At 31.4% G+C, this 26,904-nt stretch overlaps 6 protein-coding genes and 1 non-coding gene across 9 annotated transcripts; 1 reads left to right on the top strand and 6 right to left on the bottom strand.

The window, feature by feature from the left end:
• Positions 1-255: 255 nt before the first annotated feature.
• On the bottom strand, positions 256-1,448 carry ARP1 (50S ribosomal protein L27, chloroplastic). Its single transcript, XM_009141803.3, has 3 exons — positions 1,085-1,448; positions 730-831; positions 256-653 (listed from the first exon to the last, which is right to left on the bottom strand). The coding sequence occupies exons 1-3, from the start codon at positions 1,385-1,387 to the stop codon at positions 462-464; spliced, it is 597 nt and encodes a 198-aa protein (XP_009140051.1). The 5' UTR covers positions 1,388-1,448; the 3' UTR covers positions 256-461.
• Positions 1,449-1,591: 143 nt separating this feature from the next.
• On the bottom strand, positions 1,592-1,672 carry TRNAL-AAG. Its single transcript has one exon. It is a non-coding gene; the product is annotated as a tRNA-Leu (tRNA).
• An 8-nt stretch (positions 1,673-1,680) lies between these two features.
• On the top strand, positions 1,681-3,690 carry LOC103864038 (putative fasciclin-like arabinogalactan protein 20). Of its 3 annotated transcripts, none has more exons than XM_033289807.1 (2): positions 1,681-3,215; positions 3,679-3,690. In XM_033289807.1, exon 1 carries the CDS (start codon positions 2,065-2,067, stop codon positions 3,175-3,177), a length of 1,113 nt encoding a protein of 370 aa, XP_033145698.1. In that variant the 5' UTR covers positions 1,681-2,064; the 3' UTR covers positions 3,178-3,215; positions 3,679-3,690. The 3 variants fall into 3 exon arrangements, with proteins under 3 accessions (XP_033145698.1, XP_033145700.1, XP_033145699.1); XM_033289809.1 differs by lacking the exon at positions 3,679-3,690 and having other exon boundaries at positions 1,681-2,148; positions 2,263-3,446; XM_033289808.1 differs by lacking the exon at positions 3,679-3,690 and having other exon boundaries at positions 1,681-2,155; positions 2,270-3,446.
• Positions 3,691-4,084: 394 nt separating this feature from the next.
• LOC103864193 (F-box/kelch-repeat protein At3g27150-like) lies at positions 4,085-8,106 on the bottom strand. The gene has a single exon (XM_018658329.2). The coding sequence runs from the start codon at positions 5,852-5,854 to the stop codon at positions 4,580-4,582; it is 1,275 nt and encodes a 424-aa protein (XP_018513845.2). The 5' UTR covers positions 5,855-8,106; the 3' UTR covers positions 4,085-4,579.
• Positions 8,107-10,966: 2,860 nt separating this feature from the next.
• On the bottom strand, positions 10,967-13,555 carry LOC117133480 (F-box/kelch-repeat protein At3g27150-like). Its single transcript, XM_033289800.1, has one exon. It carries the CDS (start codon positions 12,717-12,719, stop codon positions 11,379-11,381), a length of 1,341 nt encoding a protein of 446 aa, XP_033145691.1. The 5' UTR covers positions 12,720-13,555; the 3' UTR covers positions 10,967-11,378.
• Positions 13,556-15,079: 1,524 nt separating this feature from the next.
• LOC117133479 (F-box/kelch-repeat protein At3g27150-like) lies at positions 15,080-19,053 on the bottom strand. The gene has a single exon (XM_033289799.1). The coding sequence runs from the start codon at positions 16,812-16,814 to the stop codon at positions 15,474-15,476; it is 1,341 nt and encodes a 446-aa protein (XP_033145690.1). The 5' UTR covers positions 16,815-19,053; the 3' UTR covers positions 15,080-15,473.
• Positions 19,054-19,240: 187 nt separating this feature from the next.
• LOC117133478 (F-box/kelch-repeat protein At3g27150-like) lies at positions 19,241-20,954 on the bottom strand. Its single transcript, XM_033289798.1, has one exon. It carries the CDS (start codon positions 20,937-20,939, stop codon positions 19,599-19,601), a length of 1,341 nt encoding a protein of 446 aa, XP_033145689.1. The 5' UTR covers positions 20,940-20,954; the 3' UTR covers positions 19,241-19,598.
• Positions 20,955-26,904: the final 5,950 nt, after the last annotated feature.

The raw sequence follows: 26,904 nt of genomic DNA, 5'->3' as shown, positions 1-26,904 counted from the left end.
TGTAGTTGTCAAAAAAAAAAAAAAAAAGAATCCATTGTAAAGGGCCTCGAGTTAAATCCCATTAATTTTGGTCTAAAAAGGCCCATAAAATTTTTAGCTCTGTAGATGGTAAGAAATTCAACTAATTTTCGTATGGTTTGGTTAGGAATCTTAATTCACCAAACACCTATCTCTCATCCTTTAAAGGTTTAAACAATCAATGGCTCAGTATTGTTTACTTTAACAATATAACTTTGCTAGAAATGATTTGGCTAATGAACAATAATCAATAAGATTACCCTCGTGGTGGCTCGGGTTGGATAAAATCCGAAGGCTTTAAACTCAATTTGACAAAAGCGAGGTTTGAGTTGGACACGTTCAACAACTCTTGGACCTTTGAAACAAAGCCTCTTTGTAAATCAGCAAAGGGAAAATGATCATAAACAAAGACTAAACATTAAAGAAAGCTTCACATTTGATTTTCAGCAATCGGCATTGGTTTCCTCATCATCGACCGCAGCAGATGCAAGAACAAGCTCAGGGGTAGGAAGTGTGTAAGTGTAGTTCTCGCGTCTGGCCTTCTTCTTCTCCCTTTGCACTCTAAAAGCTTCTCTCTTTCTTGCCCTGTAACTGTTGGGATTCTCTGGCACAATTTCCCTTGGGTACACACTAATCTGCAAACAGAAAACATTCCTATTTTTGAAACCAAAGAAGATTAAGACACCTAATGGACAATGATCATAGACTTACCTTCTTCCTGTCGGGACCAAACTTCTCGAACTTGACTAACCCATCGATTAAAGAGAAGATGGTATGATCTTTACCAATCCCAACGTTCTTTCCAGCATGGAACTGCATTACAAAACATCATTCCAATGAATCAATATTGCTCTTCAAACACAAACACAAACACAAACACAAACACAAGCATAATCCTACAAGATAAGAGCTTCTAGATTCTGCAGTTTCGAGTTCTAGAATATCATTTCAAGAATCAATCTCCTCAAAAAAAAAAGATAGTTGATTCCTAAACACAAGCCAAAACCCATGAATAATCTGCAATAAGATCTTATAAAGTTCTAAACTTTCGTGTTCTCAGAGTTACCTTAGTGCCACGTTGACGAACGATGATGGCCCCTGGTTTAGCGACTTGGTCACCGTAAATCTTGACGCCGAGTCTTTGTCCCGGAGAATCACGACCGTTCTTAGTACTACCGGCTCCTTTCTTGTGCGCAGATTCAATCGTCAATGGAACCGGAGCTTGGAGTTTTTCCAAAGGGAGTGTCACAGTGAAGGAGGTTTTTGGGTTTAGATTCAAATCGCCTCTTAGGAAAGACGAGGTTGAAGAGAGGGATAGGCCTTTGAATGCTCCAATTAGATTCAAACTCATGGATGTTGCAATCGCCATTGCTAACAGACGTTAGGGTTTTTTTTTGTGAGGATGAAGAAGAAGACTGAACCCTCTTGCCTCGGCTCCTTATCGTTTCGTCTCAGTGACCAATAAAATTCCACGTCATCGAATAATGCGGGTCCCATGATGCTAAAACTTTAGATGATAAGGTGAGAGTATACGACGTCAGCATGTAAAAACGAAAAATTAAATAAAAATAGATGTTGACAGTGGGATTTGAACCCACGCCCTTTCGGACCAGAACCTTAATCTGGCGCCTTAGACCAACTCGGCCATATCAACTTTGTTGTTTTGGAAATCCAAACTATTTGTTATATCATAAAGTTCAATTAGTGTTTGAAGTTTAGAACGTATGAGAAGATATACATTAGATTAGACAAGCGAAAAAGATTAGAAAAAAGGAAAGAAACTACACATTAACTTTTTTGTTTTTTACCCAAGCCAAAACTTATTGGGCTCCTATTGGTTCAGAGCATCATTAGTTGACAATTTCTCAAAAGGAGTTTCTTAAGATTATCGTACATAAAATGGGCCCAAAAGAAGAAAGCCCAGTAACTAAGCCCACATATTTCCCGCCCCTTACAGGATGGACTCCCCTGCAACGGCTTTTCTGTGAAACAATAATTTCTTGAACAAGATAGAGTGAGAGAGATCGAGCTCAAAGAACGGCATCAATGGCGTCGAAGCTTCTGAGTTCCTTCTTTCTCCTATCTCTCTATCTCGTTTCAGTTTCCGATGCTTCTCTGACATCTATCTCCGCCGCCGTCGAAGTCCTCTGCGATTCCGGCTACTTCTCCATGGGACTCACTCTAAAGATCGCCGACAAAGATCTGCGCCTAGATGATTGGCAAGAACTCACCATCTTCGCTCCTTCCGATCAAGCTTTCTCCGCCTCTGGACAGCCTTCGCTTCTCTCGATCAAGTACCACCTCTCTCCGACGAGGCTCCCCGGAGAAACCCTAACGAACCTTCCTCACGGCGCGAAACTCCCCACTCTCAGATCTAATTCCTCTCTAACCGTCACGAACTCATCGCGATCTGGCCGAGTGAATCTTTCGATCAACGGCGTCCTAGTCCAAGATTCGCCTCTCTTCGACGACGGTTACGTCGTGATTTACAGTTCCGACGAGTTTTTCTCACCGCCGATCATTACTCCACCATCGATCGCAAACACTATCTCATCTCCTGCTGAATCAATCGATTCGATTCCGATTCCTATCCCTAGCTCAGCCCCTAGCTCACCGGTTAAGTCTAAACCGGTTAATTGCTTCAACATCTTCGAGTCGGCTTCGAGTTTGTTACTTTCGAGAGGTTTCGTGATCATGGCTACGTTTCTCGCTCTACAGCTCGAGATCTCTCCTGGGAACGACACGAAGCTCACAGTCTTCGCTCCCATCGACGAAGCGTTTTCCGTCAGCAACTTCTCCGATTACGCTACTATCTTCAGGGGACATGTCATCAAGCGGCTTCTCTCGTGGAAAGATCTTGAGAAACTTGCGTGGGAAGGATCCATCTTGCAAGCTGCTCTCAAAGGTTATGAGATTGAGCTTTCTTGGTCTGGTGATTTTCTTCTTCTCAATGGAGTCCCACTCATCTTTCCCGATCTGTACGCCAACGAATGGATTGTTGTTCATGGAGTTAACCAAATGATTGCACCGCAAGCAAGCCAGGCTAAAGTGGGAGAGTCAATCTCAGAGCTAAACGGTGGAGAAGAAGAAGAAGAAGAAGAAGATGATGATGTTCATCGTGAGTTCTCTACTGAGTTAGGTGACTATGGTCTTCACTGATTCGTTTAATGCATTTTCAGATGATCTTCAGATGATTCGTTTAATGAATATTAATAATGAGTAAAAAGTTTCTGATCTTAAGAGACGCTTTGGGTGTGAATGTGACATCATAGATGAGACATCACTGTTCTTCTTTTTTCAGTCTGAGGAAAACACAAATGATTGCTTAGATTTCAGCAAAACCAATTTGGATATTTTTTTTGAGTAAAAAGAAAAGACCTTTGAAGTTGAGGAAGTTTGAATATTAATAATGATTTCAATATTTACCATTGCTTCACTATTCAATGTTATTCTCTGCACTACAAACTTCATTTATAGGCCCAAAAATTCGATCCAGATGCAAAATATTGAGAGTCTGAACCAATAGAAGTTCTTATTATAGAATATACATCTCAAGATCTCAATTAATTGAATCAGGAGCAAAAGATGAACCAGGTTTGTTGTTTTCTATTGTATAAAGTCGGTGCGTCGTGCCTTCCAAATCATTTCCAATGATCTCAGTTAGACGTTGTTCTCGGGTTGCTGCATGCAGTTAAAGATAATGTACATCTCACATTACAGAATACCACACACACGCACACACCAAATATGATAATAATCACATGGACATGATATTACCTTGTCCACAGTGATGTGATGGATCTCAAAATCCCCTCTGAATTTAGAATTATGGTCGATACTAACGTGTCCAATAACTAAGTGAAAATTGAATAAGAGCAATATATGATAATTACTGGTATATAAAAGTATGTATTATTGTCATATTGATCGTTTGAGTTTATACAACTGCGTGAACAAGGGGTATAAACATACAAGTAGATATCTTAAGAATAATCTAGGTAAAAAATTTCAAAAAAAAAATGTATAAAAAAGTTCGAATTTGAAAAAGTATAATTCAAAAATATTATATATATTTTTTTATTTTTATTTTATTTTTGTTTATGTTATTTTTTATTATTTTTTTATTATTTTTTATTATTTTTTATTTTTTAATTTTTTAATTTAAATAATGATTTATTATATATATAAATAACAAGGGCATAAGAGTCTTTTGCCACTTAATGAAGAATGTACTTTTGAAAATGTCTCATTTGTGGTGGTAAAAATAAAAAGTGGTACCATGAAAGTGGTAAACAAGTAATTTCCCCATGTTTTTTTGCACAAACATATGCACTTAAAATAAACGAAAAAAGAACAACATTTGTATCCCAAATGCAAAACTAAAATTCAGAAAACAAAAACAACATAAAACCACAATTTTAATTGTTTCGGGCGTCCAAATAGCCACAAAATTATTGAAAGCATAAATACGAAACAAGTTTGCCTCGGAAACAACTTTAAGCAAATATCACACAGCAGTTATGAATAAACTGTGAGAGCTCAGCACCACTGCACTAATATTTTAATTCTTCCCAATGCTGCTCTTCCACTCTGGAGAAGGACGGCATGAGTAGACTACTGCTTTCATATGCCAAGAGTGAGAAGTTCCAACAACCAGAAGTCTATCTCCCATCGATTTAAACGCAGTCCCCCATCCAAAGGTAGTGTTTGCGCTCACAGGGACAACACCAAGTTTCTTCCAAATATTTGTGTTTATATCATATACGCGAAGCTCGTTCAAAAATGTCTCCAATATGTATAGATTGTCATCAACCACAGCTATAAGAGGCGGAGATTGGGAAGGCGTATGGAACGTCATGTCTTTTAACATGTCAGGTATCAACTCCCAAGACTTTGTGGTCTCATCATAACTTTCTCCACAAGTGAGGTGTTTATCATTCTCATCTCGGCCACCGAGGACATAAAATTTTCCACGCAAGAAACATCCTGAGCTGAACTTCCTTGCTTTATGCATTCCATTAATTATAGTCCAACTTTGTGCATCAGCATTATACTTTTCTACAGTTCGCACAACAATAGGGTTCCCATTGTCATCCTTTTGAATGCCTCCTGCAAAGAATGCGGTTTTTCCATGGCTAGCAGAACCGTACATGACCCTCGGTGTGATCATTGAAGGACCTTTGAACCACTTGTGATTCTCTAACTCGTAGCGAAACACCACAATTCCCTCTATTGCTCTTCCAATGACAATTAGATGGGTACCCACACATATTGTTTCCTTATCGGTGTGGAAAAAGCAATAGTCAGAAGAATGAACTTTAGGAAGTCTCCAAAAGGTTTTAAAATCCTTATCAAACATTTCCCAATTTGATCCAACCCCTGAATGCAAAATCACGTAGGGTTTCACAAGTCTCTTTTCTTGTCTCACCCTGAAAATTTCACCACTTTTTAACAACTGCAAAAGTTTCTTGTTAAGAAACTGCAGTTTCCAGTATTCGAAGCATGGAAGACGAGCAAAGATCTCGACCTCAAGCTTGTACAAAAGCTTATGATGAACATAACATCCATCATGAGATTTTAAACCTGCAAGATTCTGAAATATTTTTGTAATTTCTCCTTTTTCTTCTTCATCGGAATCATAACAAGGTTTCACATTCAGGTCAGGTATGTTGGGTTTAATGCCAACAATTGAAATCTTCGTTCGTTTAGATTGGCTCAAGCTAGCTCCAACTTTAGGAGCCTCATCATCCCTTAGCATTAGCATATCTCGATTTATTTTAGCCATATCTTTTGACATCATTTCCTGTAAATTCCAAAATAATACTTTGAGTAACATCACTTAGTTGCAAAAAACTGACTAAACAATTTTACTAAATATAATTAAAAAAATTAAGATTTAGAACTCCCAGTATTTATTCAAAATAAACAGGAAATTGTCTTTTTTTAAATGTAAACTGGAAAATCAAAGAGATCCAAAATTGCATTAACTAATTTGAAGTCAATAATTTTTTTTTTAAAATTATTAGTTAATGCTTTTGTAAACTTCAGATGTATTCAGAAATTGATACTTCAAGAGAGTAAAAAAAACTTATATCATTATTTTAAACAATTGCGAGAGCTAATATAAAAAAACAAAAGAATAAATGCGATCTTAAATTTATTAACACGATAGAAATGGAAAATCACAGTTCTAAAAACATATAATTGCAGGCTTTTTATGATTACACTTTTTACTATTTAGAGAACTTAGAAAATATGAAAATTGGAATATGTATTATTTAATGTAAATTAATAAAATATAATTTCAAAACAAGGCATATTATGACAAAGATAGATATATTTTATGATTGATGGTGATACAGTATAAAAATCTGAGTATGAACTATTATAATTAGTGATTACGTTTATTATAAAATTTGCATGTGTACCTTAATAGCTTACAGAAAATGCTTTATTGAACTCACACTTTACTCCCAATTATATATTGTTAGATGAAAAGATACATATGGAATCTTGACTTAGTTATTCAGATATATATTTATAGTATATCTGTTTTGAATTTTTTACCATAATTATTATCTTTTGTTTAATTTTCTTACCATAGTAATGCAATATGGTTATTCAACCTTCTACCATAAATCAAAGTAATAAATTCTCTAGAGATTTTGACTAAATGTGTGTTAGTTTGTTTAAGTTTGTCCCATACATCATAAAATTACTAATTAGTGACTTTTTTCAGGTTTGACTAATTTTTTGTTAATTGTTTGAGAATATTTATCACTTTGACAGAAATATTTTTTTTGAATATTTTTGGCTTTCAATTAGCTTACTTATTTTAATTCATTGCAATTTTAAAATGTATGTATGCATTAATAAAGAACTAACAAATTTAATACTTGTGAAATAAAAAGGTTACATTTCAAATTAAAAGATTACGTTCCCATTATAATGAAAGTCACTTTGTCTATTTTTTACTTCGATCAAAGTCGATTTGTATATGTAACACATAAACTTTAGAAATAGAAAGTCAAGTATTAATTTAACACCCTATGATTAACCTGATTCAAACCAAACTGTATTTAGTTACTCTTAGCTTATAAAAAAGTATTTTTTTATTATAATGCAATAGATATTTTGCGGCTTCTCAGATACCCTTTTAAGTAGCTCACAATTTTCACTTCTACGAAGAAAAATCTGATGCCCCTATAGCTTCAAATAGTTCCTTAAAACGGCTTCAAAGAAACAATATATAGTGAAGTCAAATCGTTGACCATGGATTTTCAAATTGGGATTATCTTGTAACTAGTTACGGGGATCAAGCCACTAATATCGAACTGATGAATAATATTATAAAAATAACAACATTTTTCTTATCATTATTTATAGAAAAATAATTTTTTTTGTCATAACTGTTGCTTTCTTATTTTTAATTATTTATAACTCCATTATTTTGCAATTTCTCTGTGTAAATAATACAATTTGGGTTCACATAAAATATAATAATTTTGTTACCAACATTAAATTAGTACAATCTATGTTTTTAGTAAATCCATCGTCTAACCATGTAAAATAAACTAGGCAATTTTATTTAAAAAAAATACAACCATTGTTTATGGTTAAGAACCAAATAACCTGAAAATTCTAGTTATCCAAACCAAGCAAGTAAAAATTAGATATGATTTCAATGTGATATATAATTTTGTAAACCTAAATGTTTGGAAAAAAAACTGAAATATGATAGAGATTTAAAAATAACATGATTAGGTGACATTAATGGCTAAAGAGGGGAAAAACAAAACAATAAAATTTAATAAGCATTACATAGACAACATTAATCCTTGTTTTTTGGGAAATTGCTACAAATAGCACATTCATAGTACCACTTTGCATGTTTACACTAACCACTTTTACCCTCACTTTTAATGAAGGGTAAAAGACAATTATACCCTAGGATTAACTAATCTAGACTTAGGGTTTAGAGTTGAGGGGTGGGGTAGGGTTTTTGGAATGTGAAATTTAGGATTCTAATAAATATATAAATAAATACTTAAAAATATAAAAAAAAATTTTAAAAATATTTTCAAACATAATTTTGGTTTTTCAAAAAGAAATTTGAAAAAAAAAAATTCGAAAAAAAAATTTCAAAAAAAAATGTATAAAAAAGTTCGAATTTGAAACGTATAATTCAAAAATATTATATTTTTTTTTATTTTTTTTATTTTTATTTTTGTTTTTTTTTTATTTTTTATTATTTTTTATTATTTTTTATTATTTTTTATTATTTTTATTTTTTTATTTTTTTAGTTTAAATAATGATTTATTATATATATAAATAACAAGGGCATAAGAGTCTTTTGCCACTTAATGAAGAATGTATTTTTGAAAATGTCTCCTTTGTGGTGGTAAAAATGAAAAGTGGTACCATGAAAGTGGTAAACATGTAATTTCCCCATGTTTTTTTGCACAAACATATGCACTTAAAATAAACGAAAAGAACAACATTTGTATCCCAAATGCAAAACTATAATTCAGAAAACAAAAACAACATAAAACCACAATTTTAATTGTTTCGGGCGTCCAAATAGCCACAAAATTATTGAAAGCACATATAAGAAACAAGTTTGCCTCGGAAACAACTTTAAGCAAACATCACACAGCAGTTATGAATAAACTGTGAGAGCTCAGCACCACTGCACCAATATTTTAATTCTTCCCAATGCTGCTCTTCCACGTCTGGAGAAGGACGGCATGAGTAGACTACTGCTTTCATATGCCAAGAGTTAGAAGTTCCAACAACCAGAAGTCTATCTTCCATCGATTTAAACGCAGTCCCCCAACCAAAGGTAGTGTTTGCGCTCACAGGGACAACACCAAGTTTCTTCCAAATATTTGTGTTTATATCATATACGCGAAGCTCGTTCAAAGATGTCTCCAACATGTATAGATTGTCATCAACCACAGCTATAAGAGGCGGAGATTGGGAAGGCGTAAGGAATGTCATGTCTTTTAACATGTCAGGTATCAACTCCCAAGACTTTGTGGTCTCATCATAACTTTCTCCACAAGTGAGGTGTTTATCATTCTCATCTCGGCCACCGAGGACATAAATCTGAGTATGAACTATTATAATTAGTGATTACGTTTATTATAAAATTTGCATGTGTACCTTAATAGCTTACAGAAAATGCTTTATTGAAGTCACACTTTAGTCCCAATTATATATTGTTAGATGAAAAGATACATATGAAATCTTGACTCAGTTACTCAGATATATATTTATAGTATATCTGTTTTGAATTTTCTACCATAATTATTATCTTTTGTTTAATTTTCTTACCATAGTAATGCAATATGGTTATTCAACCTTCTACCATAAATCAAAGTAATAAATTCTCTAGAGTTTTTTACTAAACGTGTGTTAGTTTGTTTAAGATTTTCCCATACATCATAAAACTACTAATTAGTGACTCTTTGCAGGTTTGACTAATTTTTTGTTAATTGTTTGAGAATATTTATCACTTTGACAGAAATACTTTTTTTGAATATTTTTTGGCTTTCAATTAGCTTACTTATTTTAATTCATTGCAATTTTAAAATGTATGTATGCATTAATAAAGAACTAACAAATTTAATACTTGTGAAATAAAAATGTTACATTTCAAATTAAAAGATTACGTTCCAGTTATAATGAAAGTCACTTTATCTATTTTTTACTTCGATCAAAGTCGATTTGTATATGTAACACATAAACTTTAGAAATAGAAAGTCAAGTATTAATTTAACACCCTATGATTAACCTGATTCAAACCAAACTGTATTTAGTTACTCTTAGGTTATATAAAAGTATTTTTTTATTATAATGCAATAGATATTTTGCGGCTTCTCAGATACCCTTTTAAGTAGCTCACAATTTTCACTTCTACGAAGAAAAATCTGATGCCCCTATAGCTTCAAATAGTTCCTTAAGTCGGCTTCAAAGAAACAATATATAGTGAAGTCAAATCGTTGATCATGGATTTTCAAATTGGGATTATCTTGTAACTAGTTACGGGGATCAAGCCACTAATATCGAACTGATGAATAATATTATAAAAATAACAACATTTTTCTTATCATTATTTATAGAAAAATAATTTTTTTTTGTCATAACTGTTGCTTTCTTATTTTTAATTATTTATAACTCCTTTATTTTGCAATTACTCTGTGTAAATAATACAATTTGGGTTCACATAAAATATAATAATTTTGTTACCAACATTAAATTAGTACAATCTATGTTTTTAGTAAATCCATCGTCTAACCATGTAAAATAAAATAGGTAATTTTATATAAAAAAAATACAACCATTGTTTATGGTTAAAAACCAAATAACATGAAAATTCTAGTTATCCAAACCAAGCAAGTAAAAATTAGATATGATTTCAATGTGATATATAATTTTGTAAACCTAAATGTTTGGAAAAACAAACTGAAATATGATAGAGATTTTAAATGAACATGATTAGGTGACATTAGTGGCTAAAGAGGGGAAAAACAAAACAATAAAATTTAATAAGCATTACATAAACAACATTAATCTTTGTTTTTTTGCGAAATTGCCACAAATAGCACATTCATAGTACCACTTTGCATGTTTACACTAACCACTTTTACCCTCACTTTTAATGAATGGTAAAAGACAATTATACCCTAGGGTTAACTAATTTAGACTTAGGATTTAGAGTTGAGGGGTGGGGTAGGATTTTTGGAATGTGAAATTTAAGATTCTAATAAATATATAAATAAATACTTAAAAATATATAAAAAATTTTTAAAAATATTTTCAAACATAATTTTGGTTTTTCAAAAAGAAATTTGAAAAAAAATTTGAAAAAAAAATTTCAAAAAAGAAAATGTATTAAAAGTTCGAATTTTAAAAAGTATAATTCGAAAATATTAAATTTTATTTTTATTTTTGTTATTTTTTATTATTTTTTTATTATTTTTTATTATTTTTTTTTTATTATTATTTTTTTTATTTTTTTATTTTAAATGATGATTTATTATATATATAAATTACAAAGGCATAAGAGTCTTTTGCCACTTAATGAAGAATGTACTTTTGAAAATGTCTCCTTTGTGGTGGTAAAAATGAAAAGTGGTACCATGAAAGTGGTAAACATGTAATTTCCCCATGTTTTTTTGCACAAACATATGCACTTAAAATAAACGAAAAGAACAACATTTGTATCCCAAATGCAAAACTAAAATTCAGAAAACAAAAACAATATAAAACCACAATTTTAATTGTTTCGGGCGTCCAAATAGCCACAAAATTATTGAAAGCACATATAAGAAACAAGTTTGCCTCGGAAACAACTTTAAGCAAACATCACACAGCAGTTATGAATAAACTGTGAGAGCTCAGCACCACTGCACCAATATTTTAATTCTTCCCAATGCTGCTCTTCCACGTCTGGAGTAGGACGGCATGAGTAGACTACTGCTTTCATATGCCAAGAGTTAGAAGTTCCAACAACCAGAAGTCTATCTCTCATCGATTTAAACGCAGTCCCCCAACCAAAGGTAGTGTTTGCGCTCACAGGGACAACACCAAGTTTCTTCCAAATATTTGTGTTTATATCATATACGCGAAGCTCGTTCAAAGATGTCTCCAACATGTATAGATTGTCATCAACCACAGCTATAAGAGGCGGAGATTGGGAAGGCGTAAGGAATGTCATGTCTTTTAACATGTCAGGTATAACCTCCCAAGACTTTGTGGTCTCATCATAACTTTCTCCACAAGTGAGGTGTTTATCATTCTCATCTCGGCCACCGAGGACATAAAATTTTCCACGCAAGAAACATCCTGAGCTGAACTTCCTTGCTTTATGCATTCCATTAATTATAGTCCAACTTTGTGCATCAGCATTATACTTTTCTACAGTTCGCACAACAATAGGGTTCCCATTGTCATCCTTTTGAATGCCTCCTGCAAAGAATGCGGTTTTTCCATGGCTAGCAGAACCGTACATGACCCTCGGTGTGATCATTGAAGGACCTTTGAACCACTTGTGATTCTCTAACTCGTAGCGAAACACCACAATTCCCTCTATTGCTCTTCCAATGACAATTAGATGGGTACCCACACATATTGTTTCCTTATCGCTGTGGAAAAAGCAATAGTCAGAAGAAGGAACTTTAGGAAGTCTCCGAAAGGTTTTAAAATCCTTATCAAACATTTCCCAATTTGATCCAGCCCCTGAATGCAAAATCACGTAGGGTTTCACAAGTCCATTTTCTTGTCTCACCCTGAAAATTTCACCACTTTTTAACAACTGTAAAAGTTTCTTGTTAAGAAACTGCAGTTTCCAGTATTCGAAGCATGGAAGACGAGCAAACATCTCGACCTCAAGCTCGTACAAAAGCTTATGATGAACATAACATCCATCATGAGATTTTAAACCTGCAAGATTCTGAAATATTTTTGTAATTTCTCCTTTTTCTTCTTCATCGGAATCATAACAAGGTTTCACATTCAGGTCAGGTATGTTGGGTTTAATGCCAACAATTGAAATCTTCCTTCGTTTAGATTGGCTCAAGCTAGCTCCAACTTTAGGAGCCTGATCATCCCTTATCATTAGCATATCTCGATTTATTTTAGCCATATCTTTTGACATCATTTCCTGTAAATTCCAAAATAATACTTTGAGTAACATCACTTAGTTGCAAAAAACTGACTATACAATTTTACTAAATATAATTAAAAAATTTAAGATTTAGAACTCCCAATATTTATTCAAAATAAACAAGAAATTGTCTTTTTTTTTAATGTAAACTGGATAATCAAAGAGATCCAAAATTGCATTAACTAATTTGAAGTCAATAATTTTTTTAAAAAAATTATTAGTTAATGCTTTTGTAAACTTCTGATGTATTCAGAAATTGATACTTCAAGAGAGTAAAAAAAAATATATCATTATTTTAAACAATTGCGAGAGCTAATATAAACGCAACAAAAGAATAAATGCAATCTTAAATTTTGTAACACGATAGAAATGGAAAATCACAGTTCTAAAAACATATAACTACATGCTTTTTATGATTACACTTTTTACTATTTAGAGAACTTAGAAAATATGAAAATTGGAATATGTATTATTTAATGTAAATTAATAAAATATAATTTCAAAACAAGGCATATTATGACAAAGATAGATATATTTTATGATTGATGGTGATAGAGTATAAAAATCTGAGTATGAACTATTATAATTAGTGATTACGTTTATTATAAAATTTGCATGTGTACCTTTATATCTTACAGAAAATGCTTTATTGAACTCACACTTTAGTCCCAATTATATATTGTTAGATGAAAAGATACATATGAAATCTTGACTCAGTTACTCAGATATATATTTATAGTATATCTGTTTTGAATTTTCTACCATAATTATTATCTTTTGTTTAATTTTCTTACCATAGTAATGCAGTATGGTTATTCAACCTTCTACCATAAATCAAAATAATAAATTCTCTAGAATTTTTTACTAAACGTGTTACGTGTGTTAGTTTTTAAGATTTTCCCATACATCATAAAACTACTAATTAGTGACTCTTTGCAGGTTTGACTAATTTTTTGTTAATTGTTTGAGAATATTTATCACTTTGACAGAAATACTTTTTTTGAATATTTTTTGGCTTTCAATTAGCTTACTTATTTTAATTCATTGCAATTTTAAAATGTATGTATGCATTAATAAAGAACTAACAAATTTAATACTTGTGAAATAAAAATGTTACATTTCAAATTAAAAGATTATGTTCCAGTTATAATGAAAGTCACTTTATCTATTTTTTACTTCGATCAAAGTCGATTTGTATATGTAACACATAAACTTTAGAAATAGAAAGTCAAGTATTAATTTAACACCCTATGATTAACCTGATTCAAACCAAACTGTATTTAATTACTCTTAGGTTATATAAAAGTATTTTTTTATTATAATGCAATAGATATTTTGCGGCTTCTCAGATACCCTTTTAAGTAGCTCACAATTTTCACTTCTACGAAGAAAAATGTGATGCCCCTATAGCTTCAAATAGTTCCTTAAGTCGGCTTCAAAGAAACAATATATAGTGAAGTCAAATCGTTGATCTTGGATTTTCAAATTGGGATTATCTTGTAACTAGTTACGGGGATCAAGCCGCTAATATCGAACTGATGAATAATATTATAAAAATAACAACATTTTTCTTATCATTATTTATAGAAAAATAATTTTTTTTTATCATAACTGTTGCTTTCTTATTTTTAATTATTTATAACTCCTTTATTTTGCAATTACTCTGTGTAAATAATACAATTTGGGTTCACATAAAATATAATAATTTTGTTACCAACATTAAATTAGTACAATCTATGTTTTTAGTAAATCCATCGTCTAACCATGTAAAATAAAATAGGTAATTTTATATAAAAAAAAATACAACCATTGTTTATGGTTAAAAACCAAATAACATGAAAATTCTAGTTATCCAAACCAAGCAAGTAAAAATTAGATATGATTTCAATGTGATATATAATTTTGTAAACCTAAATGTTTGGAAAAACAAACTGAAATATGATAGAGATTTTAAATGAACATGATTAGGTGACATTAGTGGCTAAAGAGGGGAAAAACAAAACAATAAAATTTAATAAGCATTACATAAACAACATTAATCTTTGTTTTTTTGGGAAATTGCCACAAATAGCACATTCATAGTACCACTTTGCATGTTTACACTAACCACTTTTACCTTCACTTTTAATGAATGGTAAAAGACAATTATACCCTAGGGTTAACTAATTTAGACTTAGGGTTTAGAGTTGAGGGGTGGGGTAGGATTTTTGGAATGTGAAATTTAAGATTCTAATAAATATATAAATAAATACTTAAAAATATATAAAAAAATTTTAAAAATATTTTCAAACATAATTTTGGTTTTTCAAAAAGAAATTTGAAAAAAAAATTCGAAAAAAAAATTTCAAAAAAAAATGTATAAAAAAGTTCGAATTTGAAAAAGTATTTAATTTTATTTATGTTATTTATTATTATTTTTTTATTATTTTTATTTTTTTATTTTTTTAGTTTAAATAATGACTTATTATATATATAAATAACAAGGGCGTAAGAGTCTTTTGCCACTTAATGAAGAATGTATTTTTTTAAAATGTCTCCTTTGTGGTGGTAAAAATGAAAAGTGGTACCATGAAAGTGGTAAACATGTAATTTCCCCATGTTTTTTTGCACAAACATATGCACTTAAAATAAACGAAAAAGAACAACATTTGTATCCCAAATGCAAAACTATAATTCAGAAAACAAAAACAACATAAAACCACAATTTTAATTGTTTCGGGCGTCCAAATAGCCACAAAATTATTGAAAGCACATATAAGAAACAAGTTTGCCTCGGAAACAACTTTAAGCAAACATCACACAGCAGTTATGAATAAACTGTGAGAGCTCAGCACCACTGCACCAATATTTTAATTCTTCCCAATGCTGCTCTTCCACGTCTGGAGAAGGACGGCATGAGTAGACTACTGCTTTCATATGCCAAGAGTGAGAAGTTCCAACAACCAGAAGTCTATCTCCCATCGATTTAAACGCAGTCCCCCAACCAAAGGTAGTGTTTGCGCTCACAGGGACAACACCAAGTTTCTTCCAAATATTTGTGTTTATATCATATACGCGAAGCTCGTTCAAAGATGTCTCCAACATGTATAGATTGTCATCAACCACAGCTATAAGAGGCGGAGATTGGGAAGGCGTAAGGAATGTCATGTCTTTTAACATGTCAGGTATCAACTCCCAAGACTTTGTGGTCTCATCATAACTTTCTCCACAAGTGAGGTGTTTATCATTCTCATCTCGGCCACCGAGGACATAAAATTTTCCACGCAAGAAACATCCTGAGCTGAACTTCCTTGCTTTATGCAATCCATTAATTATAGTCCAACTTTGTGCATCATCATTATACTTTTCTACAGTTCGCACAACAATAGGGTTCCCATTGTCATCCTTTTGAATGCCTCCTGCAAAGAATGCGGTTTTTCCATGGCTAGCAGAACCGTACATGACCCTCGGTGTGATCATTGAAGGACCTTTGAACCACTTGTGATTCTCTAACTCGTAGCGAAACACCACAATTCCCTCTATTGCTCTTCCAATGACAATTAGATGGGTACCCACACATATTGTTTCCTTATCGCTGTGGAAAAAGCAATAGTCAGAAGAAGGAACTTTAGGAAGTCTCCGAAAGGTTTTAAAATCCTTATCAAACATTTCCCAATTTGATCCAGCCCCTGAATGAAAAATCACGTAGGGTTTCACAAGTCCATTTTCTTGTCTCACCCTGAAAATTTCACCACTTTTTAACAACTGCAAAAGTTTCTTGTTAAGAAACTGCAGTTTCCAGTATTCGAAGCATGGAAGACGAGCAAAGATCTCGACCTCAAGCTCGTACAAAAGCTTATGATGAACATAACATCCATCATGAGATTTTAAACCTGCAAGATTCTGAAATATTTTTGTAATTTCTCCTTTTTCTTCTTCATCGAAATCATAACAAGGTTTCACATTCAGGTCAGGTATGTTGGGTTTAATGCCAACAATTGAAATCTTCCTTCGTTTAGATTGGCTCAAGCTAGCTCCAACTTTAGGAGCCTCATCATCCCTTAGCATTAGCATATCTCGATTTATTTTAGCCATATCTTTTGACATAATTTCCTGTAAATTCCAAAATAATACTTTGAGTAACATCACTTAGTTGCAAAAAACTGACTAAACAATTTTACTAAATATAATTAAAAAATTTAAGATTTAGAACTCCCAATATTTATTCAAAATAAACAAGAAATTGTCTTTTTTTAAATGTAAAATGGAAAATCAAAGAGATCCAAAATTGCATTAACTAATTTGAAGTCAATAATTTTTTTTTAAAAATTATTAGTTAATGCTTTTGTAAACTTCAGATGTATTCAGAAATTGATACTTCAAGAGAGTAAAAAAAACTTATATCATTATTTTAAACAATTGCGAGAGCCAATATAAAAAAAACAAAAGAATTAATGCGATCTTAAATTTATTAACACGATAGAAATGGAAAATCACAGTTCTAAAAATATATAATAGCAGGCTTTTTATGATTACACTTTTTACTATTTAGAGAACTTAGAAAATATGAAAATTGGAATATGTATTATTTAATGTAAATTAATAAAATATAATTTCAAAACAAGGCATATTATAACAAAGATAGATATATTTTATGATTGATGGTGATACAGTATAAAAATCTGAGTATGAACTATTATAATTAGTGATTACATTTATTATAAAATCTGCATGTGTACCTTAATAACTTACAGAAAATGTTTTATTGAACTCACACTTTAGTCTCAATTATATATTGTTAGATGAAAAGATACATATGAAATCTTGACTCAGTTACTCAGATATATATTTATAGTATATATGTTTTGAATTTTCTACCATAATTATTATCTTTTGTTTAATTTTCTTACCATAGTAATGCAATATGGTTATTCAACCTTCTACCCTAAATCAAAGTAATAAATTCTCTAGAGATTTTGACTAAACGTGTGTTAGTTTGTTTAAGTTTTTCCCATACATCATAAAATTACTAATTAGTGACTCTTTGCAGGTTTGACTAATTTTTTGTTAATTGTTTGAGAATTTTTATCACTTTGACAGAAATACTTTTTTTGAATATTTTTTGGCTTTCAATTAGCTTACTTATTTTAATTCATTGCAATTTTAAAATGTATGTATGTATTAATAAAGAACTAACAAATTTAATACTTGTGAAATAAAAATGTTACATTTCAAATTAAAAGATTACGTTCCCGTTATAATGAAAGTCACTTTGTCTATTTTTTACTTCGATCAAAGTCGATTTGTATATGTAACACATAAACTTTAGAAATAGAAAGTCAAGTATTAATTTAACACCCTATGATTAACCTGATTCAAACCAAACTGTATTTAGTTACTCTTAGGTTATAAAAAAGTATTTTTTTTTATTATAATGCAATAGATATTTTGCGGCTTCTCATATACCCTTTTAAGTAGCTCACAATTTTCACTTCTACGAAGAAAAATCTGATGCCCCTATAGCTTCAAATAGTTCCTTAAATCGGCTTCAAAGAAACAATATATAGTGAAGTCAAATCGTTGATCATGGATTTTCAAATTGGGATTAACTTGTAACTAGTTACGGGGATCAAGCCACTAATATCGAACTAATGAATAATATTATAAAAATAACAACATTTTTCTTATCATTATTTATAGAAAAATAATTTTTTTTGTCATAACTGTTGCTTTCTTATTTTTAATTATTTATAACTCTATTATTTTGCAATTTCTCTGTGTAAATAATACAATTTGGGTTCACATAAAATATAATAATTTTGTTACCAACATTAAATTAGTACAATCTATGTTTTTAGTAAATCCATCGTCTAACCATGTAAAATAAACTAGGCAATTTTATTTAAAAAAAATACAACCATTGTTTATGGTTAAGAACCAAATAACCTGAAAATTCTAGTTATCCAAACCAAGCAAGTAAAAATTAGATATGATTTCAATGTGATATATAATTTTTTAAACCTAAATGTTTGGAAAAACAAACTGAAATATGATAGAGATTTTAAATGAACATGATTAGGTGACATTAATGGCTAAAGAGGGGAAAAACAAAACAATAAAATTTAATAAGCATTACGTAGACAACATTAATCTTTGTTTTTAGGAAATTGCCACAAATAGCACATTTATAGTACCACTTTGCATGTTTACACTAACCACTTTTACCCTCACTTTTAATGAAGGGTAAAAGATATTATACCCTAGTGTTAACTAATCTAGACTTAGGGTTTAGAGTTGAGGGGTGGGGTAGGGTTTTTGGAATGTGAAATTTAGGATTCTAATAAATATATAAATAAATACTTAAAAATATATAAAAAAATTTAAAAAATATTTTCAAACATAATTTTGGTTTTTCAAAAAGAAATTTGAAAAAAAAATTCGAAAAAAAATTTCAAAAAAAAAATATATAAAAAGTTCGAATTTGAAAAAGTATAATTCAAAAATATTATATTTTTTTTATTTTTTTTAATGTTATTTATTATTATATTTTTATTATTTTTATTATTTTTTAATATTTTTTATTTTTTTTTTTTAATTTAAATAATGATTTATTATATATATAAATAACAAGGGCATAAGAGTCTTTTGCCACTTAATGAAGAATGTACTTTTGAAAATGTCTCCTTTGTGGTGGTAAAAATGAAAAGTGGTACCATGAAAGTGGTAAACATGTAATTTCTCCATGTTTTTTTGCACAAATATATGCACTTAAAATAAACGAAAAAGAACAACATTTGTATCCCAAATGTAAAACTATAATTCAGAAAACAAAAACAACATAAAACCACAATTTTAATTGTTTCGGGCGTCCAAATAGCCACAAAATTATTGAAAGCACATATAAGAAACAAGTTTGCCTCGGAAACAACTTTAAGCAAACATCACACAGCAGTTATGAATAAACTGTGAGAGCTCAGCACCACTGCACCAATATTTTAATTCTTCCCAATGCTGCTCTTCCACGTCTGGAGAAGGACGGCATGAGTAGACTACTGCTTTCATATGCCAAGAGTGAGAAGTTCCAACAACCAGAAGTCTATCTCCCATCGATTTAAACGCAGTCCCCCAACCAAAGGTAGTGTTTGCGCTCACAGGGACAACACCAAGTTTCTTCCAAATATTTGTGTTTATATCATATACGCGAAGCTCGTTCAAAGATGTCTCCAACATGTATAGATTGTCATCAACCACAGCTATAAGAGGCGGAGATTGGGAAGGCGTAAGGAATGTCATGTCTTTTAACATGTCAGGTATCAACTCCCAAGACTTTGTGGTCTCATCATAACTTTCTCCACAAGTGAGGTGTTTATCATTCTCATCTCGGCCACCGAGGACATAAAATTTTCCACGCAAGAAACATCCTGAGCTGAACTTCCTTGCTTTATGCATTCCATTAATTATAGTCCAACTTTGTGCATCAGCATTATACTTTTCTACAGTTCGCACAACAATATGGTTCCCATTGTCATCCTTTTGAATGCCTCCTGCAAAGAATGCGGTTTTTCCATGGCTAGCAGAACCGTACATGACCCTCGGTGTGATCATTGAAGGACCTTTGAACCACTTATGATTCTCTAACTCGTAGCGAAACACCACAATTCCCTCTATTGCTCTTCCAATGACAATTAGATGGGTACCCACACATATTGTTTCCTTATCGCTGTGGAAAAAGCAATAGTCAGAAGAAGGAACTTTAGGAAGTCTCCGAAAGGTTGTAAAATCCTTATCAAACATTTTCCAATTTGATCCAGCCCCTGAATGCAAAATCACGTAGGGTTTCACAAGTCCCTTTTCTTGTCTCACCCTGAAAATTTCACCACTTTTTAACAACTGCAAAAGTTTCTTGTTAAGAAACTGCAGTTTCCAGTATTCGAAGCATGGAAGACGAGCAAAGATCTCGACCTCAAGCTCGTACAAAAGCTTATGATGAACATAACATCCATCATGAGATTTTAAACCTGCAAGATTTTGAAATATTTTTGTAATTTCTCCTTTTTCTTCTTCATCGGAATCATAACAAGGTTTCACATTCAGGTTAGGTATGTTGGGTTTAATGTCAACAATTGAAATCTTCCTTCGTTTAGATTGGCTCAAGCTAGCTCCAACTTTAGGAGCCTCATCATCCCTTAGCATTAGCATATCTCGATTTATTTTAGCCATATCTTTTGACATCATTTCCTGTAAATTCCAAAATAATACTTTGAGTAACATCACTTAGTTGCAAAAACCTGACTAAACAATTTTACTAAATATAATTAAAAAAATTTAAGATTTAGAACTCCCAATATTTATTCAAAATAAACAAGAAATTGTCTTTTTTTAAATGTAAACTGGAAAATCAAAGAGATCCAAAATTGCATTAACTAATTTGAAGTCAATAATTTTTTTTTAAAAATTATTAGTTAATGCTTTTGTAAACTTCTGATGTATTCAGAAATTTATACTTCAAGAGAGTAAAAAAAATTATATCATTATTTTAAACAATTGCGAGAGCTAATATAAACAAAACAAAAGAATAAATGCAATCTTAAATTTTGTAACACGATCGAAATTGAAAATCACAGTTCTAAAAACATATAATTACAGGCTTTTTATGATTACACTTTTTACTATTTAGAGAACTTAGTAAATATGAAAATTGGAATATGTATTATTTAATGTAAATTAATAGAATATAATTTCAAAACAAGGCATATTATGACAAAGATAGATATATTTTATGATTGATGGTGATACAGTATAAAAATCTGAGTATGAACTATTATAATTAGTGATTACATTTATTATAAAATCTGCATGTGTACCTTAATAGCTTACAGAAAATGCTTTATTGAACTCACACTTTAGTCTCAATTATATATTGTTAGATGAAAAGATACATATGAAATCTTGATTGAGTTACTCAGATATATATTTATAGTATATCTGTTTTGAATTTTCTACCATAATTATTATCTTTTGTTTAATTTTCTTACCATAGTAATGCAATATGGTTATTCAACCTTCTACCATAAATCAAAGTAATAAATTCTCTAGAGATTTTGACTAAACGTGTGTTAGTTTGTTTAAGTTTTTCCCATACATCATAAAACTACTAATTAGTGACTCTTTGCAGGTTTGACTAATTTTTTGTTAATTGTTTTAGAATATTTATCACTTTGACAGAAATACTTTTTTTGAATATTTTTTGGCTTTCAATTAGCGTACTTATTTTAATTCATTGCAATTTTAAAATGTATGTATGCATTAATAAAGAACTAACAAATTTAATACTTGTGAAATAAAAAGGTTACATTTCAAATTAAAAGATTACGTTCCAGTTATAATGAAAGTCACTTTATCTATTTTTAACTTCGATCAAAGTCGATTTGTATATGTAACACATAAACTTTAGAAATAGAAAGTCAAGTATTAATTTAACACCTTATGATTAACCTGATTCAAACCAAACTGTATTTAGTTACTCTTAGGTTATAAAAAAGTATTTTTTTTATTATAATGCAATAGATATTTTGCGGCTTCTCAGATACCCTTTTAAGTAGCTCACAATTTTCACTTCTACGAAGAAAAATCTGATGCCCCTATAGCTTCAAATAGTTCCTTAAATCGGCTTCAAAGAAACAATATATAGTGAAGTCAAATCGTTGATCATGGATTTTCAAATTGGGATTATTTTGTAACTAGTTACGGGGATCAAGCCACTAATATCGAACTGATGAATAATATTATAAAAATAACAACATTTTTCTTATCTTTATTTATAGAAAAACAAGCACATTTGTCATAACTGTTGCTTTCTTATTTTTAATTATTTATAACTCCATTATTTTGCAACTCCTTTGTGTAAATAATACAATTTGTGTTCACATAAAATATAATAATTTTTTTACCAACATTAAATTAGTATATTCTATGTTTTTAGTAAATCCATCATCTAACCATGTAAAATAAAATAGGCAATTTTATTTAAAAAAAATACAACAATTGTTTATGGTTAAAAACCAAATAACCTGAAAATTCTAGTTATCTAAACCAGGCAAGTAAAAATTAGATATGATTTCAATGTGCTAGTTTCTATCATTAAATATATCCACTAAGTATAATAAGTTTTGGATACTGATCATTTCTATCAAAATATAACAATATACTATCTAAATTTCGTTAAGTTTTACATAGTTTCAACTATTTAAACAATCTAAATTGTTACGTTTTTCTTAGTTTCATAAATTTAGACAATCTAAATAACTCAGTTTCACTTACTTATACATAGTTATAAATCTTAATAAATTAAAGTTATACAAATTTCCAAATTCCAGACATGCGACTGTTGTAGTCAGAAGGCATGTGAGAGAAGTTTTGCTTTCTCGGGGAATCAATCAAATCACCCTTAATTGGACACGTCACTGCTTGAATCATTAATTGCATGATTTTTCTCAAACTAGATATTAACTTTTACATTTATTATCTCCTATACTGCTAGTTTCTGTCATTAAATATATCCACTGAGTATAATAATTTTTGGATACTGATAATATCTTCCAAAATATAAAAATATACTCCCTCCGTTCCTTAAAGATCCATGTTATAGTTTTTTCACACTTATTAAGAAAATATTTAAAATTGTATTTTCCAATACATTGTTTTCCTTAATTAATTACTCCCAATAATTTTTAACCAATGAAATTTTATTAAACACAATTTTATTTTTTGAAAAGTTCAATTTTTTATTAATTAATGTTTTGAAAAAGTAAAAAATGTATCTTTTTAAAACAATTTTTTTTTCTAAAAAATGGATCTATAAAGAATAGAGAGAGTACTATCTAAATTTCGTTAAGTTTTACATAGTTTCAAATATTTATACAATCTAAATTGTTACATTTTTCTTAGTTTCATAAATTTAGACAGTCTAAATCTCTTAGTTTTACTTACTTATGCATTGTTATATCTTAATAAGTTAAAGTTATACAAAGTTCCAGTTCCAATTCCAAGAGATGCGACTGTAGGAGAGAGAAGTCGTATCTTCTGAACTCGTGTCTCGTCGCGCCGTCTCCCCTTAAATGGAAGAGTTACAACTTGTTGAATAGTTGGGGTAATAAATCGAGAATAAAATAACATGAAATAAAATTACAAAATATTAGCATTTTCATTTATTATTTCGGATGCTATTTCTAGCAAATTATAACAATATAATATCTCATATATTGAGACAATCTCAATTTTTAAAATTGTGCTTAGTTTCATGAATTTAGATAATCTAAATCAGTTACTTTCACTTACTTATACACAATTATATAGCTTTATCGATTAGAGTTTTTCAAAGTTTCAAATCCAACCCATGTGCACTGAGAAGTCATGTCTTCTGAACTCGTGTCTTCTCGAGGCGTCTATCAAATCACCCTTAAGTGGGGGTAATAAATACTCAGTTTATACTTTTCTCTACACGTTAGTTGAACTTCCATACTACGTGTATTCGGTTAGAGGATCATCCCCATTATAAAAGGGTTTATCACCTTCTCCAAATAAGTAAAACGAAAATCTCTCCATTTACTTGATTAAACAAATATCTCTCCATGTCGAACTTTAACTTGGCTTCTCTCCTTCCTTCCATGCTTCATAAGATTCTCTCAAAGGTAACAACAAGCCATCTCCGGGACTTCGGTAGTGCAAGAACTGCTTTCTCTGGGTTCAATCAAATTGGTAGAGAAGAATACTACTACCGATCTGCAGATCTCTTTAACTTGAATGACTGGATTGATGAGGCTAATGCTTTAAGGACATTCAGGCTTAGGTGCTACCAAGCCGGTAATCTAGAGGCCATCTACATCCGGGTTATGTATGAGTTCTTCGTCCTCCATTTACTTGATGAAGGAAGGGAAAAAATATGTCTTGCTGGTGAGAGAGGATTGTTGTGGGCCAAGTATGTAGATGGAATGCTGAACTTAGCGTTTAGTGTTGATGCTAGAGGATTTGTTCACAACTATCCTAGCTTTAGTCATAAATTTGTTGATCGGATGAATTACATGATCACGACTTCCATATCCTCAGGCCATTGAGGTTACGAAAAAACCTGAGGTGTTTATGTCTCTACTGGAAAGAATAAATCCCAACGTCTCACATGATTGTTAGTGCTCTGCAGTAATAGAACCGGTGTTTGTAGTCTCCTTAGATGGATCTAGAACACGGTGGACATGCAATCCTTGTTTTTGGCAATGTGCAGCTTGGGACTTCTGCATTGATATTCACTTGACCGCTGGCCACTGACCAATTGAAGATTAGTTGTGTGTTTATGAGTTATGGCATGTACTTTTTATCTACTTTTACTAGATTTATGGAAAATACATTTCATATAATATAATGTCTCTAGTTTTTCTCTATAAAGTAATTTTTATTTATTTTAACTTCAATAAATATATCATTAACAACACTGTCTCCATAAGAAAACATAATGCAAATGTAAAAGATACAATTAAAACTAGTTGAACTTTGCAAATCAAAAAGTGCGACTTAGTTCAATTTAGAATAACTTTGTAATTGATACAGTCTATATTAGTCGCAGTCTTATAAGCTGTACAGTTACACCAAGATTTACAACTACACCAAGTTGTACAAAGTTTTCGAAAGTTACGAAGAAAAAGATCTGAATTTTATAGATCGGGTCTGGATGGTCCGTGAAATGGTTCTGATTGGATTGTAAATATGCAAATTTCTGTTGGTTCCGTGGTCTTTTTTAATAATTTTTTGGATTTGATTAAAGATTTATCTATTTTCTAATCCAAGATGAGTATCTGATAAATTTTTTTTCGGGGCAGGAGTACTGGAGCAATTGATTCAAGTCAATTCCAAGCGTACTTGGATAAGATCCGAGAGAATTATATACGCTTAATGGAGGATAACAGTCGGGATAAGATGGATCCGGTCATCAACAGAAACGATGGAGGCACGAAGAAGAGGGAGGAGGAGGCTGGGATGAATATGCTTCGAAGGCGGAGAGAGAGGTTAATGAGGCATTTGAGGCGGAGGAGGCAGAAGAAGCAATTCAAATCAGAGGAGGAGGAATCATTTACCAGTAGTAGTGACTCAGACGAGGAGATGAACATCTCCCTGGCGGAAGTGAAACGCCTCATGGAGAATATGATTTCGACTTTGAAATCTAAAGAGGAGGAGGAGACGCCGTGAAGATAGAGGATTCCAAGGCGGAGGAGATGAATATCGCCGACGACGAGGAGAACATGTTCCCAAGGACTAGAGGGAGACTCGTGAGGTATTTAGGGCGGCACAAGTCCAAACCACAAGACTCCTCCTTCCAAATCGAGTTCCATCATCTCCAGCTGCCATCGGACGACGAGTAGATGAACATGACTTCGACTTTGACATAGCCATTGCATCTACACGCTTCTCTTCCTCGACAAAGTGTAGACTTTTTACCACTAGAGTACAAAAAATTGGAAACAAAATTTTACAAATGTTATTTTTGTCCATTTATTCAGCAATATGATACCATTCACATTTGCTCTTCACTTATTTGTCGATTTATCCAAACTCAAGTCTCTTGAAAAGAACATGAAAATATTATTAGCAAAAATAATCTTATTATTTTAACCAGACTTTTCCAAACACACTATAAGATGCTATTGCGGTTAATAATAAATGGACAAAGAAAGTTTTTGCAGTCGTTCGGTGGCTGTGTTTGAGTCTGCCGGTTGCTAATGGCGAGGAGACCTGGTGGCTGTGGGTTGACCATCCCAGTGTCAAGTAGCCCTTTAGGTGTTTTGGCAGGTTAAGTCTCATCTTTTTTTGCAGGACCTCAACGTTTTTTTGAAGCTAGAATGTGTCGTTATTGCAACCCGTCTTTTTCGGGATGTCTATCGCTGGTGTTTTCGGACCGAGGTGGTTCTCTTCTTTCCGGGGTTTGCGAGCTTCCGGTGGCTCGCCGTCAGGTTTGCTTCACCTATCTCCTTTACCTTTCCGTGTCTAGCGTGTAATGTCAATGTCAATTGCAAGCTTGAGGAGATCGTCATGAACTAACTATGACTAACTACTCCGGAGATGTCATAGAAGTTACCGGCAACCGAAAATCAGAAAATTTTGGTTATGATTTTTTTGATTTTGAAATTTCTGTTTGGTTCAGCAAATCCCTATTTCTGATCGCAGTCATTTTTTTAAGTCGGAAATTTGG

The sequence above is a fragment of the Brassica rapa genome, chromosome A04, assembly GCF_000309985.2.
Source record: "Brassica rapa cultivar Chiifu-401-42 chromosome A04, CAAS_Brap_v3.01, whole genome shotgun sequence".
Taxonomy (NCBI): Eukaryota; Viridiplantae; Streptophyta; class Magnoliopsida; order Brassicales; family Brassicaceae; genus Brassica; species Brassica rapa.
The sequence above is the reverse complement of the archived record's forward strand: the minus strand, read 5'-3'. Positions and strand labels throughout refer to the sequence as shown.